We start from the raw sequence: 15,864 nt of genomic DNA on the forward strand, positions 1-15,864 counted from the left end.
TGGTATTATTGTAAATAATACCTAATGCCATCTTATTTATTTTGGCTCTTTGAGGCAGATCTCAACACGTAGCCCAGGCTGGCCTCAAGTGAAGCAATCGTTTTGCCACATTCTCAAGTGCAGGACTACAGATGTGCCACCACATCTGGCACTACCGCATCTTTTAAAAACCCCAAGATTCATTTATTATAGAAGCGAGAGCAGCTTATGGGCAATGGATGCTTATGATCCGCTTCTGCTCCCGGAACAGAGCCAGGGTGCCTCATAGCTGAGTCCTACTCTGGCTCAACCCAGCAGGTTCCCCTTTGGCCATGTGTGGCTGTGAATCCGAGGGCTGACAACTTGGAGTGGTCCAGGCCTGAGGATACGTCTATTACACTGCACACACCTTTGGACACTGAGCCTAAGACCTGTGACCACCATTACCATACACCATGGAGGGTCTTGCAATTCCTCCACTTTCTAAGGCAGCCAGGTATCCTGAATGCCCAAATGCTTGCGGGCCACACACCTTACTTGGGGAGAAGTAAGGCTGGGGTGGTGTGGTTCAGGGCCACACGAAGGCACCGCACACAGCGTTCTTTCTCTTTCTTTTAGGGATTTATTAAGGCATTGAGCACAGTGTGAGTTTTAGCCAACTAAGATGAGGGCGAGGGACTAGAGGAGGACCTGAGGGATGTCATAAGTTAATGACATGGAGGAATGGAAACCTCATAAATTAGGAGTACAATGCAAGGCTTCTGCCAGTACAACAGGCACCGAGTTCCTCAGTGCCAAGACCACAGCTCAGGCTGACCAACTTCAGAGGGTGCCTAGAAGTTCCAACTTTTGGAGCCCAAGCACATGACCAAGTAACAACTGGTAGCCAGGCCACATGGCTGTAGATCTTTCCATAAATGGAACAACTTGTGTAGTGTGTGCATAGCATGGGTTTGCAGGGGCAAGAAACAGGCAGGGGCAGATCCAAAGGCCTCTAACGCTTATGGAACGGCAGGCTCAAGGCAGGTTCTCCAGGCTCCCAGCCACAGGGAGGAAGGAGGTGCCCTGGCCCAGGGGATCCTTGTAAGGCAACTGAGTCTGCATTGACCTGACCTTTGCTTCTGTGACACCCTGCTTCAAGAGCAGGTGTGTCTTCAAGGAGGAAACAGACAGGGATAAAGGGGGGAGACAGAGACCAGCTTCCGTTCCACAGCTCAGCCTGAGACCCCAGGGGGCTCGTGGTCACTGGAGGTGCTGAACTGCCTCTCCACCTTCTTTTGGTCCTTGATCTTGAGTCTGATGTCCACCCTCTTCTCAAAGAAGTTCACCAGCACGGACTCTGTTAGGATGGAGGCCAGGATCTGCTCGAAGGAAATACACCAGTCCGTGTCCACAGTGCCCCCGATACGTGAGGTGGCGGTGGGGCTGCAGGCTTCCCCTCCCACCAGCACGGTGTCATCTGTGAGGTCCTCACACTGCAGGGAGCCTGTGCTGACGACTGAGTAGGAGGACATGGACATGTCGTCTTTGGTTTCGTCATCAGACAAAAGTAGGGAAGGAGAGCCCTGCCCCTCGCCACTGCCACCCTCTGCTATCACATGACTGTCGTGCAGAGCTTTCCCCAGATGAGTGTCCCCTGCTGCTGGTGGATGGCATTCCTGTGTTGGGTCCTGATGAGGCTTGGCTCTGGGTGGCTCATCCTCCTCTGTGGCACTGTTGTGGTCCCCACTGTGGGCACCGTCCCTGGGCTTCTTGGCTGTCCGGGCCGAAAATTTCTTCCCCACCTCGCCAATGCGGAGGAGAAGGCTGGCAACGGTGGCAATGGCGTGATACAAGTCCTGCTCCATGGGGTCTTCGCTAAACATGTTGTAAAGTGTCTTACACAGCTCTATGAATTGCTCCTTCGGAAGAAGGCAGAAAGAAAACAGAGGTGGTTAGAGATGGGTACCTGTGCTCTTCTAAACCAACTGGAGATACAGGCCACTCTACCTGGTGCTGGGATTCTGATGGCACAAATCCATGCCTTACCTGGGTTAGGAAAGGGGAGGGCTCCACCAATGCCACACAGTCCTTTCAAGGCCTTTCTTCACAGCACACCCATCCTCCCCCTTTTCTTTTTTTTTTTCAAGACAGGGTTTCTCTGTGTTAACAGCTCTAGCTGTCCTGGAAATCATTTTGTAGACCAGGCTGGCCTTGAACACACAGAGATCCGCCCATCTCTGCCACCTGAGTGCTGGGATTAGAGGTGTGTGTCACCGTCATCCAGGCAAGGGTTCATTCTTAATGCCTGTATGTAAAAGTGCTTGGAATGCAGGACCTCCCCTAAAGGGCACAGGGTTGGGTGTCTGTGAAAACATCATGGGCTGGACTGGGCCTGCCCGAGTGTTCTTCTCAAGGGTGTGTGTCGAGTCCCTGCCTACTGGAAACTAACTTTCCTCAGTACTTCTGTGGTTTATGGATACTGATTCAACCTAAGCAGGTGGTTACCATGGAAACACCGTCCTGTCCAGAAAGTCACTTTTTACCTATCTGGAACCATCACTAATGGCCATCAGGACTAAGAGGCTCTAGAGAGAGGGAAGCGAATTCCCACCCACAGGAGACTGCTGGTGCACAAGGAGCATGAAGCTATCCAAGCCCCAAGCAGACAGAATTCTCTAGAAACATGTGCTTTAGATCCTAAAGGAGTCTACCTGGTTCATCTTGGGAAGGTCCTTAATGGTTTCCTTCTGGGCCTCTTTCTCCTTAGCCCATAATCGAAGGTAGTGTCGGTAGTCGGGAGGGCTGGTGCCTTTCTCCTCTGCGAGGGGGGGGGAGGGAGAGGGAGAGGGAGAGGGAGAAGGAGGGAGAGAGGGAGAAGGAGGGAGAGGGAGAGGGAGAGAGGGAGAGAGGGAGAGAGGGAGAGAGGGAGAAAAGGAGAGAGAGAGAGAGAGAGAGAGAGAGAGAGAGAGAGAGAGAGAGAGAGAGAGAGATTAATCTCTATCTGTCCAATAGAGAAAGCAGACTGTGGGCTGCTCTCTGACCTCAGGTTACTTGGGTCCTATTACAAAATGCTCTGGCATTTAGGGAATGGTTAAAACACCCCCAAATACTCACAGGTCTCTCTTAAGTTAGCGGAAGTAGGTTGGCCCTACTTGATGAGGACCTCAAACCTGTCCTCCCCAAGGCTGGAGAGAGATGCCCCACAGCAGTAGGTGAGCCGAGCTAGGTACTGAGCCATTGGCCCTTTGTCACCCCGCAGTGCCTGGGGAGGGATATGACAAGCAAGGGATTGCCAGGAGAATGGTCTGTACCTCTTCTTTCCTGGGCGTCCTCATTTCCACTTCCTTCCTGCTGCTCCTGTGCTGGTGCTTCTACATGCCAGAAAAGGAACAGAGAACATCTTTTGACTACAGACCACGAGGTCTTTACAGGTCGCAGCTGTGGTTCTGCAGACCAGCCCCAACAGGGCTCCATGCTGCCCTCCTGCTTGGCTGGTCCCAGGCTTAAACACTGCCACAGGGAGAGCTGGTCATGTCTTCACTCGGTTTCAGCTAAGGGACGCCAACTTCTGGAGACTTAGCTCAGCATCTATGCTCAGCAAGCTGCAGGCCCTGGGCTCCGTTCCCAGCACCGCACACAAAGGCTCCTTTCAACACGCTGCTTCCCAGCGAATGATGACATGCACTGTGGAACAAGCTTGACAGCAGCTAATGAACTCTGCTGCCAAAAGGTCAAAGCAAGGGAGCGATTCCTCCTTTCCAAGACTGCCACGTCAACAGGAATTCTGTACAGGACCCTGTGTTCAGCTACTATTTTTGTTTGTTCTTTACATTAACTTATTGTGTGTGAGTATACAAGCCACAGTGCAGACGTAGAGGCCAGAGGACAACTTGTGGGAACTGGTTCTTCCTTTCTATCATGGGCCCTAGGGGCTGATTAGCAGCAAGTTCTCTTTCCTGCTGAGCTGGCCCCTTAGCCTAGTATTTCATAAAGTTCCACATTTGCTGAAGCCGGCACACACTGTGCTGTACATGTGTGAACATGAACCTGAAGTTCCCCAAAAGGTGAACTTCTCTGAGATAACGTGGCTGCTGGAGGACCCCAAGTGTTGACGTCAGGCAGATCTCAGTTCCGGACTGTCCTCCTGGACCATGTTAGGAGCAATGAAGGACAGGTATCTCCAGGAACCCTCTTGCCTCAGGGCTATGTGGGACCCAAGGACAGTTTGTGTACCCCAAGCCCTCTCCTAGGAGAAGCTAGGATAAGCTTAGGGCATCCTGGTTTGCCCAGACCGAGTGTAACAGAAGATGCACTGACTTCTTTAACTTGAATTTTCTTTCCTTTTTTACCGAGGTTTCAAGATGGAGCCCTGAATTCAGTGAACTTGCCACACAGACCAAGCTGACCTCAAAGTCACAGAGATCTGCTTGCCTCTGCCTCTAAGATAAAGGGTATGCCACTACTCCTGGCATAACTTGTATTCATTTTTTTGTTTTTGGTTTCTCGAAACAGGGTTTCTCTGTGGCTTTGGAACCTGTCCTGGAACTAGCTCTGTAGACCAGGCTGGTCTCGAACTCACAGAGATCCGCCTGCCTCTGCCTCCCAAGTGCTGGGATTAAAGGCGTGCGCCACCACCGCCCAGCTGTATTCATTTTTTTTAAAACATTAAGAAATTTATTTGCCAGGTGGTGGTGGTATTTGCCTTTAATCCCAGCACTTCAGAGGCAGAGGCAGAGGGTATCTCTGTTGAGTTCAAGGCCAGCCTGGTCTACAGAGCACGTTCCAGGACAGGCTTACCTGTCACACAGAGAAACCCTGTCTCGAAAAACAAATAACAGAAAAACCCGTATGACATGCGCATGCCTTGTGCTCATGGAGCCAGAAGAGGGCATGAGAGCCACTGGAACTGGAGTTACAGATGGTTCTGAGCTGCCATGTGGCTGCTGAGAATCAAACTCAGGTCCTCTGGAAGAGCAGCCAGTGTCCTTAACCACTGAGCATCTCTTCAGCCACTCTAAGTTATGATCTTGAAATTAGGTCATGTTCAAATTCAAGTAAGTTTTCAACACTGTCTATAGGACAGTGGTAACTTGGGACACGCCGTTCTTATTTTCCCTATAGTGTCACTTCCTTAATGCATATCACCCACCTGGGTGGATACTGGGGAAATGACTTGTTTTTAACATAGTTTACCTATTTCTTTTTAATCACTTGGAACGGAATTTGGGGCTATCTGTAACCTAGGCAAGAGTTCTACCCTTGAGCTACATCCCCAGACCTTATTCTTAAAATTAATTAAATACATTCTTTTTGTTGCTGTTAATGTTTTTTTTTGGGGGGGGCTTTCGAGACAGGGTTTCTCTTTGTGGCCCTGACTGTCTGGAACTTATTCTGTAGATCAAGCTGTCCTTGAACTCACAGAGAGATCTGCCAGCCTCTGCCTCTCGAGTGCTGGGATTAAAGGCTTGTGTTACCACTGCCAGGCAAGACCATTTAATTGTTCAAGCTCACCATGCAGCTAGGGTGATCTTGAGCTCCAGTTTCTCCTGCCACCTTGGCCTCTAGCTAGAGTATTAGGGTCAGGGGCATGCTCCGTTACACCCCGGGTTCCATTCCCAGCAGCACACAATGGAACCCAGAATCTCACCTGTCAACCAAGTGCTCAAACACTGAGCTACACCCCCAGCCCTCATGGTCAGTTTTGTATTACACATGACCATGGCCAAATCCCAGGCAGGGCCCAGATGGTCTTTCACTTTGTCAGATATTCTCAATGACTTTTACATGCAGCAAAGGCTGAGGCTGAGTCCTAACAGGCACTCAACATGTATTTTCTGTAATAAGAAAACCCTGTGAACCCTGAATTTGCTTCCAAGGCGAGTGTCGAGTGTCTAACTCTCCCTCTGGCCTCCGCTCTCCCATCCTGTACCCGTCTCACATTCTGCATCCCTTTCCTATGAACATGAGGTTTTGCATGTGGGTGTAGAGGCGATGCCCTGGGCTTGCTCCATGTCTAGCATGCATATGTGCATGCACCCTCATCATTAACCATCACGAGATTGCCCCCACCAGAAGCAGCTTGTTCTCAGGATTTATCCCCACAGGATGAAGTTTCCAAAGAGTCTCTGAGGCATGGAAGCTTCCAGGCTTCTGAGTAAAAGAAGACAAAGCCCGGAGGCAAAGGGGTCGCCCCTGCCCTCCAGGGACTGACCTTGTGCCTCCCAGGGCAGGAAAAGATCCAGATCTGAGGCCAGAGGAGATGCTGGAAGGAACAGCAGAGGATGCGCAGAGGGCAGAGGGAGAGGCCCAGGTCCAGGGAGACAGAGATGCAAGAGAAACAATGGGTGAGAACACCTACAGGGCCCTCCCAGGGAGCATCCCAGGGAGGCATGCTCCCTGAGCCCACAGTGGACTGCTGGCTCCCTGCAGTGGGGGCTGCAGATGTAGGGCTGGCTGTGCTAGGTGTCTCAGCAGTGACTCACCTTCTGAGGAACTATCCTCTGTGAAATAATGGGTGGCCTCCAGGGCTGACTCCGCCTCCTCCGGGATCAGAGCTGTGTTCCAAGAGAAGGACACGTGAGGATGGGTCAAGAGGCTGATTTCTCATCAAAGCAGAAAAGATCACCTCCCCCGCTCATGTCCCATCAGGCTGGACACCTTCTATTGTAACACCTGACATTTTAATAGGTGGTCACATTCTTCTTGTTTTTGCGACAGAGCCTCAGTCCGTGGTACAGGCAGGCCTCTAATTCTCAACCCTCTTGTGGCAGCCTGCTGATCTGGGATCACAGATGTGCTTGGCTTACTAGTTTGATTTTGACAGTGTGGGTTTTTTTGGGGGGCGGTGCTGGGGATTGAACCCGAGGTTATCCCATATGTTAAGCTCTTGTGCTATAGTTGAGCTGCATCCCCAGCACTGATACTGTGTTTGGCAATGCAGTATATGTGCTGGGTATGACTATAATCCATACACCCAGCAGCCCCCCCCCCCCCCCCCGACAGGATGACCTGACTCAGCAGATCTCACTGGGACATTTTACTTTATACTGCGTTTGTTGGTACTGGCTGACGGGAACCTGAGGTTGCAGATCCCCAAGGCTGTCTGTACATGTAACCTTACCATTCCTGTGGTATGGAAGGGCCAGGTTTGGGCAGGGAAGGATTAACAGGACAAAGCACAGAAGGGTGGTAGGACTCGAGCATCCCAGTACCCGGATGAAGCAGGCTAAGGTAGCTCAGGTGGTGGGGGCGGCCCCAGTTCTCTGATGCTGCCCAGGTCTTTCTGACCAGCTACGAGCTAGCCTCGTAGGAGAACTGGGCCCCAGCGCGCACAGTGAGAGGCTGGGGTATGCAGCGCGAGTGGTGAGTGAAGCCCTGCCATCTGACACTCACACAGGCCAATTCTGAAGGAGATACTGTGTGTGAACTGCTCAGGGGGGCTCCTAGACAAGAGAACTGGCAATCTGGGGTGTTTCCCCCAGCGGCAGCAGGGTACCCTGGGCCATCGTTTCATCTTTTGGATCTGGTTCCTGCCCAGGGAAAGCTCCTTCCTAGTTGCTCTCCCCATGGTCACTCTGGCCGCACATAAAGGTTGCTGGGACCATGTGCTGGTCAGCTTCTGTGAGCCCCCTCCCCCCAACTTAGCTTCGACCGGACACCCACAGAACACATTCCATCCTAAGGACAGCCCCAGCACCACTGAGATGCCGGAAGTGGGCCCTTGTCATGAGGCCTCGTGACAGGATCTGCAGGTGGCCTTGGCAGTATCCCAGGCTGTCTGGGGATAAACAGGAACCTTTGGGTAACAGTTACTCGAAGAACAAAGAGCTTAGGGCCCAGTTACACTGGCACCTCCATCACAGTTGCCCTGCCTGATGGATTGAGTGCTGTTTCCAGGAGCCCTCCTGGAATCTCCCCGCATGCCCTTTCCCCATTCTCGGCCTCTGCTCAGACCACCAGCCATGGTGGACCTCAGTCCCAGACCCTCACTCATGCTGGGTCCCAGCACCTCCCTTCCACCTAGCTCATGCTCCTGGCTACACTCATTCCAGAGATTTGTTGGTAGTTCAGTGGACAGAAAAGGGGCCCAGAGAGGCTCACAGCAGGAAGCTGAAGGCACTCACCTGGGGGCAGGTGCAGCTTGTACAGTGCTTTGAGCTTCTCTGTGAGGTCTCCATGGTACATTCCACCTGTAGATTAAGACCAGGGAGGGGGGCATGTTTGGCAAGAAGGCTCCAGGGACACTTGTCAGGCTGTGTCCCCATACCCTTCCTGTGGGTTTTAGTGGAGACTCCACAGTCTGGGACAGCCTGGGTCCTCCCTAGCCAGGTCTCTAGGAGGGCTCAAGCGAGCCCTGGGCCTCCTGCTTCCCTTGGACCCTATGGAAAAGCTTAGCCTTCTTTGGGGCCATAGCCCCAGACTGATGGAGAGGGACAGTAGAAGAAACTGCTGAGCTTTAAGGCAAGGCCTCAAGGCTGCCCTCTGCTGGCCAAAGGAGGGACAGACACACTGGCTGGTGTCTGAAAGATGGGTGAGACACTCACTCATCCCTGTCACAAACTCCTTGAAGTTGATCAGTGAGTCCTTGTTTTGGTCCAGGAGGCGGAACATGCGACCTGCCAGCACAGGCGTGTGAGAGCCACAGGCCCAGGGTGTCAGGCTGGCAAAGAGCTCCCGAAACTGGCTGGCATCGATCCGGTACTGCTCCAGGTAGGGCAGGCTGGGGTCCCGGTGGATGGCGGCTGAGCGGCTACCACCCCAATACTGGCTTGCCAGGTGCTTGGCCTGCAGGGGATACCGTCTGGTGAGATGGTTTTTGGGGCCCTGGCTCTCAGGGTCACCAGGGTGCCCCTCCTGATCTGTCCACATCTGCAGCCTTAGAATTGATGCAAACTGGGCAGACACTCAGCTCACAGGACCCCTTCACGTTAGTACACAGCAGAAGAGCCAGACACGGCACACGGAGCCCACTGTTCTGACAGTGTAGGCCACCTTGGGAACTGAACCCCACGGAGCTGGAAAGGACCACAGGAACTGGCAATATATACCCATAGTCTCAGCACTCAGGAAACTGAGGCAGGAGGATCACTTGACCTCCAAGTTCAGTTTGAAGTAAGCCTGGGCAACACAGAGAAAACCCAGCTCAATAAAACACTTAACTACTTAGTCACCAACCAAACAACCAACAACCACAAAAACCAAAACCCCAAACAACCAGAGGGCGGTGTGAACTTCTGCCCTCACCTTTCCCCCAGTGTCCTTCCCACTCTTTGTAGTGAACCTGAGTTTTGGGTGCAGAAACTCAACTGACTCATCCGAGGGCGGGGATTACAAGGCTGCCTTGTTTGTAATCACCCACCAGCGCTGGTCTGGCAGCCCAAACTATCCCTTAGCCACAGCACCTAGGCTGAATCATCCTAAGGACTGACCGTGTCTCTTGTTAAAACTACTCGAAAATAAGATTCTGTTTCCACTGGAGTCACTGAAGGCGTGACCCCGGAGCTGCTCAGAACAGTCCTGTCTGCCACTCTACAGGAAAAGCAACCAGACGTTACGAGAGACGGAGCAGCGGCACGGCGGGCTCAGCACCTTGACCCAGCTATGCCTGAAGCTGCGTAACTTTTCAGTTAAATGGTGGATGCATTCTGTCTTCTATGTGAGTTGGTTTGAATGTTTTTGCTATTGAAGAGTGCTCTATTGGAGCTCAGTTACTAACCTGCTAGCTATACAGACATGAGAACCTAACTTTGGTCCCTAGAACCAGCACAAAAATGCTGGGTGTGTGGCTCAAGGTGCTTGCCGCCAAATGGAATGTCTTGAGTTTGATCCCTGGAACACACCCACTCTCCCAAGCTGTCTTCTGACCTCTAGGCATGTGCCATACACATGCACATACATACACATAATAAATAATTAAATGTAATAACTCCATTAATCCCAGCACTCAGGAAGCAAAGGCAGGCAGATTTCTGAGTTTGAAGCCAGCCTGGTCTACAGAGTTCCAGGACAGCCAGGGATAGACAGAGAAACCCTGTTTTGAAAACAAAGAAAACAAACCCAAACCAAAGCTGCATGTGGTAGTGTGCACTTGGAGTAGCGTGCACTTACTGTGAGGAGCAGGAGGAGCCCTGGGGTTCACTGGCCAGCCAGCCTAGCAGGTGAGCTCTTGGCCAGTGAGAGACTGTCTCAACACACACGGCGGATGGCCCCAGAGGAGCGACACCTGAGTGTGCATGCTACACATCTGTTCTGCTATAACCGTCTACAGTAACTGTGACTAAGGACAACGGATTTCCCGGCTAGGGGCTGCTGTGCTGAGGACGTCCTTAGCAGATGAGATGGGAACTCTACCCGCCCTTGTGATTGGCTGTCACCTTAAACACCATGTAAAGATCCTCCAGCTCTTCAATGGAGAAGCCAATATCCCCTGGTATGGCTCGGACCTAGAAGGAAAGATGAAATGGCGGTATTGGAGGGCCCCAAGTTCCTGCCGCCGTACAAACAAGATGCTTGCTCTGGGAGTTCTCATGTGGATGGGCAAAGAGTGTGATCTGTCCTCTGTCTGTCACCAGTGGCCAAGCACATGAAGGAGGGTCCACACTGGAGAGGATCCCTTCTGTGCTCACCCTCTGCCACCACCTGCCACTCAGCTCCCACTCCCTGGACCTGTCCTGGGGTCAGCATTAGAAGGGCTCATTCTCTCCTGAAGGACCACTGAGGGACGCAGGGTGACAGACAGCCACTGAGCTCCAGCTACCCAGAAGAGTCCTATAACTTGTCAATCAGGTCTTTTTTACTTCAGTTAGTCAGGATGGGTCATGTCTGTTGCTTGTGAGCATGCCCCATAACCCTGAAGGGAGGGGTGGGAATATGGAGGTAAGGTAAGAGGTCCCTGACTCCACGTGGACAGAGATCAAGAACAGGTTACACAGAGCATGGAGTGGCAGGGATGGTACACCCCTGCAGGGAGAAGGACCAAAGCCTCAGAGCAGGGTCGTACAGCATGGGCAGAAAAGTGGAGGGTCACTGTCCAAGACAGAGGCAAAGCTTACAGCAAAACCAGTCTGGGAGGACTTAAACCATGGCCGTGGTCTCAGCGTGCAGTGCCAGGGACAATTCCCACTAAGTGACCATGGCCTCTCCCTACCTCCACAAGTAGTACCCACACTGTGGATTTCAGGCCCCCACTGCATCCTGGCCATTACACAGGTACCAAGGCAGGGCAGGGATAGGGCACAAACTGAACCCTGCACCCTGCTCAGGGAGGGGTGGGGCTGGAGAGGGGTCTGGGAGAAGTCATTCACTCAGGCCGGCCCTGTAGCCCATTGCCACAAGTTACCACTGCCTTCGCCAGTGACCATACCACACTTCTCTTGGCTGTGTCTTCCAAGGACTGGATCACCTTCAGCCTCTGTTTAAACCGCATCTGTTCAATGTCTTCAGCCCTTAGGCTGCTGAACTTCTACAGGCCAAAGGAGAATCAGTGAGACCAAAGGCACAAGGTGAAGTCCCAGCCAAACCCCAAACCAAAGGCCCTGGGGAACAGCTTGGCCAGGCTAACCCTGCTGGAAGCTGACCTCATAGGACACTTTCAGGAGGTCAAAGATGTCCACTTCTGCAGGAGGGTCATCTCCACTGGTCAGCAAAGCGTGAAGGTGTGGGATAGGTGGAGAAATGCTCTGCCTGTTGACCACATTGTCTAGGTATCTGCAAAGATCAACAGACAACAGTATAGGCCCCCATCAGCCACAGCCAAGCGCTGGGGCAGAACTCAGGCCTGGGAATCCTGCAGGAAGGTGCTGGTGTGTCTGTTGGGGCATCTATTGGGCCGGAAGCTCCCATCAGGGTAGCAGAGAAGATACCTTGCTGCCCACTCACGCCTGAGCACTAACCCCGCGTATATCAGGCTGTCTTCTAGTGGCCCGTGGGTTCCAGAGCCTACCTAGTTTGGGGACAATGTGCTCCCTCTCTTGTGAGTCATCAGGGTCCGGCCAGGAAGAACCATACAGTGCACAGTTTTTCCAGGGACAGGGTCTTGCTCTGGTTGGAGGCCTTGATGTGCACTGTCTCCTGACCTCCACATGGGTGTCACCACTAGATCTGCACTCTGGGTCAATTCCCCATGACCACAGAGCTGAGTGGCAGCCTGCAGCCCAGGATACTCAGGCCCACTGGCCTCTTCTGTTTGCTCCCAGCTCTCACCATCTTGGCAGCACCTTGTCCACTAGGACAGTTGTCTCCTGCCCCTGGCTCATCTCTCGACCTAGTCTGGTACTTGGAGCATAGCACAGGATGTTGACTGAAGGCTAGGGAGGGGAGGAGCTCCGCTGCCAGCTCCCTGGAAGCCGGAGTAGCACCCAGCACGGTCACCTGCCCAGCACGGTCATGGCCTCGCCCTCGTCACTGCAGTCCAGGAGCTGATCCATGTTGGCGTCCAGCACAGCCAGGGCCACCTGCAAGATCACCTTGATGCCCTCATAGAAAAAGCAGTCAACAATGACCACGGCACTCTCAAAGGGCATGACGCTGAGGAAGAGGGTCAAGAACCAGGACAGCGAGATGCTGGAGATCACGCCCAGCTCCTGCATCTTCTCTGACAGCCGGGGCAGGATGTCTCTTGTGAGCTCTTCAAAGATGCCTTGGTCTACGAGAGCTCCTGAGGAAGGAACAGGGGGCTGAATATGAGCACAGCTCCAGCAGCTTGAGCAGAACCCCCGTAGAATCTCAGGGCCTGGGGTACAGGAACATTACCTGGTTCCTGTCCAACCTCGACCCTGCCAACTCTGCTTACAGTGAGGGCCAGAGGGGTGTGCATATGTGGAGAACAGAAAAGCAGCTTTGTAATCATTCTTTCTATAGCTTCCAAACCACGGTGTGAAAGGAAGTACTTGTTCCAGTATGCAGTGGTCCCTTGACACCCATGCAGTTGTTTCTAGCATTCTCTCAGACACCAGCATTCCCCGGTGCTTAGGGCAGGGATGCACAGTAGCTTCTCAGAATATACGCACACCCTCCTGACTGCTATAATTTACTTCTGGATGATTCCTAACACCTACTACAGTGTAATACTACGAACACCTATACCACTGTTTTGTCTAGGGAAGGAGAAGAAGGGATGGATCTGGGTGTGTTCAGTATAGATGGAGTTTTTTCTGTGCATTTCTGGTCAGTGCTTGGCTGAATGCACAGACACAGAACCGACGGGCACAGCAGGCCAACTGTCGTGAAATGCTGATTTTACCCCTAGAAATAACAGAAGCAAGCAGGGGTTCTGTCTACCTCCTGATGATGTGACTATATGCAAAGCTAAAGGACCCCACTGGGGACCCTAGACACCAAACAACAGAGGACAGCCAAGAGTATGCTGAAATAGATCAGTGAGCTTATGTTGTTTTAAGGACACAGGTTTTACTGGATGTGAGTGCCTACTGGGACACTCTAGTTCTGATGGGAAAGCTGGGTGGAGCTCTGGGCTCCAGGTGGACTTTGAGAACCCACTGGACATGTGCTGTCCTCTGAGTCTCACCCTGGCCATCCTGGGAAACCCCATTAAGTCTAGGTGGGAGCTGGGGCCTGGAGGCAGAGGGCCAGGACTCTGCGCTTGCTTCTCTTCTTTCTGGCATGACCTTTCTCAGTTTCTAGTCTGTAAGGTGGGAACCTGCATGATGGCTTTGAGGTGTAGGGAAGAACCAGTGGGAACTTTAGGGGACAGATTACCAGGGGAGGGGTAGCCACACCTATGTGGTGCTCTTGAAGAGGTGGAGGCTCAGGCAAGGGAACCCTGGGGACACTCACCCACTACCCTGGTGTTGTAGTAGTCGGGCAGCATGCGCTCGCACAGGGCCACCAGGAGCCAGAAGGCTTCCTCCTCACTGCCATAGAGCAGGAGCACCGAGGTCACGATGTTCATTGCCTGCCAGGTAGAGACAGTGGGGTGTGTCTGTTTCACTCTGCTGGCCACAGAGCAAAGTGGTCTGCCCCTTCAGGAAGATCCAGAACCCAGCAATAACAAACAGTCCCTGACCAGCCCTGGGAAATTTGCCAACAGGCCAATTTGCAAGAAATCAATGAGACAGAAACAGCCAGCCAGCTCCATCAAAGTGGGTCAGAAGGCATTAGGAAAACAGGCAGTGACATCAGCTAACACTTCTGAGAGGGCTGGGTCAAGCTGAGGTGTGGGGTGTGTGGCCAGAACCCTGTCGTGGGGAGAAGAGCACATAAAACATTAGCTGGTAACAAGGAGAAGCTCTGAAGAGGGCAACTTATTTTAAGAGTTATTTCAGGCCTACCTCCTGGCCTCCATGAGTTGGTAGCATCATGCAGAACAAGGGGCTTACAGCAACTGAGTTTTAGGAAACCGGTGTCCTTAAAATCCAGACACAAGCAAAGGCCAACAGAAAGCCATCTGACCAGTTTAGCAAAAGTCCATAGATTCAAAGACAAAAGCCAACAGAAATGTAAATCAAAATGTCAGCGAGACAGCACACCCGTGTCTGTAAAGCCAGCAAGTGTGAGAGGGGAACTGGACCCCAGTGAACCACTGACTGTAATGACATCAGTGCTAAACATGGAAGCTCCTCAGAACGTGAACACAGAACCCCATCCAGCAATCTGGGCTCACAGCCAATGACCGGAAGGCAGAGAATGGAACAAGCACTCATACACTGAAGTTCACAGCAGCTTCATGTACAGTGTTACAAGGAACTCAAGCGTCCACTAAGAGATGGAAAGAAGCTGGCAGTGGTGGGACACGTCTTTAACCACAGCACTCGGGAGGCAGAGGCAGGAGGATCTCTTGAGTTGGAGGCCAGCCTGGGCTACATAACGAGTTCCTATACTATGTAACGAGTTCCTGGGCTATATAACAAGTTCGGTTCAAAAAACCGAATGAGGAAGGGAGAAAGGGAGGGAGGGAGGGAGGGAGGGAGGGAGGGAGGGAGGGAGGGAGGGAGGGAGGAAAAGAGGATTAGCCAGCCTTAAAAAGGAAGAAGATTCTGATTCACACTGCAATGTGATAATGGCTCTTAGGGTCAGTAGGTGAAATGCCAGATGCAAAGGATAAATGCTGTGTGTGAGGTCTCAAAGAAACCCGGGGATAACTCTCACTCAGTGCCTGTGGCTCCTCCCAGCACTTTTCACCCCGCCCCCTACCCTAAACCTCTCCCTCCCAGGGGGCCGGCTTTACTTTCTTCCCCCAGCCTCTGATCCTCACAGCATTAACCACAGCCATTTGATCTTAGTCTCCTGGTCCTCTCTCTGTTCCCTGTCTCTCCTCTTCCTCTCTCGCTCTCCCCCACTCTCTCTCCTCTCCTGGCCAGGTTTATTCTGCTGGACCAGATTGGTCTGGATCTTTCCAGATGCCTCTGCTTATGCTTTCCCTCTTATCTACAACAAACTGTCTCTACCTTACACAGGAGCATGCACGTCCTGATTTTCTCACTCAGTATGATCACACTCACGCGGTGTGCAGAAACTCACATGGTGTGCAGAACAATCAGATTCTGAGGCAGAAGGAGAGTGGGAAAGGGGGAGTGAGAAGTTAGTGTCTGACAGGACAGTTTTAGTGTGGGGAGATGAAATGCTTGGTGTCAACGGCCGCCTAACAGTGTGTATGTACTTACTGCCGCTGAACCACATACACCTTAGAGGAGCTAAAATGCTAACTTTTGTTTTATGTACGCTGTTCCATACAGACAGAAAAGACAGTTCTGCTCAGTCTCGGGCAAAGAACACAGAGAGGACAACTTACTGTATGGCACAGGGCCATTTTATTCTTTAAAAGAGAATGCGTATGGGTGTCCATGTGCGGGTGCCTGCGAGTACAGAGCCTGCGCAGGCCAGAGCCGTTCACTCTTCTGGAACTGGGGCCACAGGCAATTTTGAGCTGCCTGAGGCGGGCACTGG

At 52.3% G+C, this 15,864-nt stretch overlaps 1 protein-coding gene across 2 annotated transcripts in view; it reads right to left on the minus strand.

Annotated features, from left to right (window-relative positions):
• Window positions 1–578: 578 nt before the first annotated feature.
• Window positions 579–15,864, minus strand: part of Tbc1d9b (TBC1 domain family member 9B) — a 38,543-nt gene continuing 23,257 nt past the window's right edge. Inside the window, exons 11-22 of one of the 2 annotated variants that reach the window (XM_075992788.1) lie at window positions 13,756–13,873; window positions 12,331–12,616; window positions 11,538–11,667; window positions 11,324–11,422; window positions 10,335–10,403; window positions 8,505–8,745; window positions 8,085–8,150; window positions 6,444–6,515; window positions 6,173–6,223; window positions 3,273–3,332; window positions 2,673–2,779; window positions 579–1,880 (exon numbers count right to left, since the gene is read on the minus strand). In XM_075992788.1, coding sequence (XP_075848903.1) covers window positions 1,194–1,880; window positions 2,673–2,779; window positions 3,273–3,332; window positions 6,173–6,223; window positions 6,444–6,515; window positions 8,085–8,150; window positions 8,505–8,745; window positions 10,335–10,403; window positions 11,324–11,422; window positions 11,538–11,667; window positions 12,331–12,616; window positions 13,756–13,873 — 1,986 coding nt within the window. In that variant the 3' untranslated portion in view covers window positions 579–1,193. The remainder of the gene's footprint in view (window positions 1,881–2,672; window positions 2,780–3,272; window positions 3,333–6,172; window positions 6,224–6,443; window positions 6,516–8,084; window positions 8,151–8,504; window positions 8,746–10,334; window positions 10,404–11,323; window positions 11,423–11,537; window positions 11,668–12,330; window positions 12,617–13,755; window positions 13,874–15,864) is intronic. The other variant, XM_075992789.1, reaches the window with a different exon arrangement.

The sequence above is a fragment of the Microtus pennsylvanicus genome, chromosome 11, assembly GCF_037038515.1.
Source record: "Microtus pennsylvanicus isolate mMicPen1 chromosome 11, mMicPen1.hap1, whole genome shotgun sequence".
Classification (NCBI taxonomy): Eukaryota; Metazoa; Chordata; class Mammalia; order Rodentia; family Cricetidae; genus Microtus; species Microtus pennsylvanicus.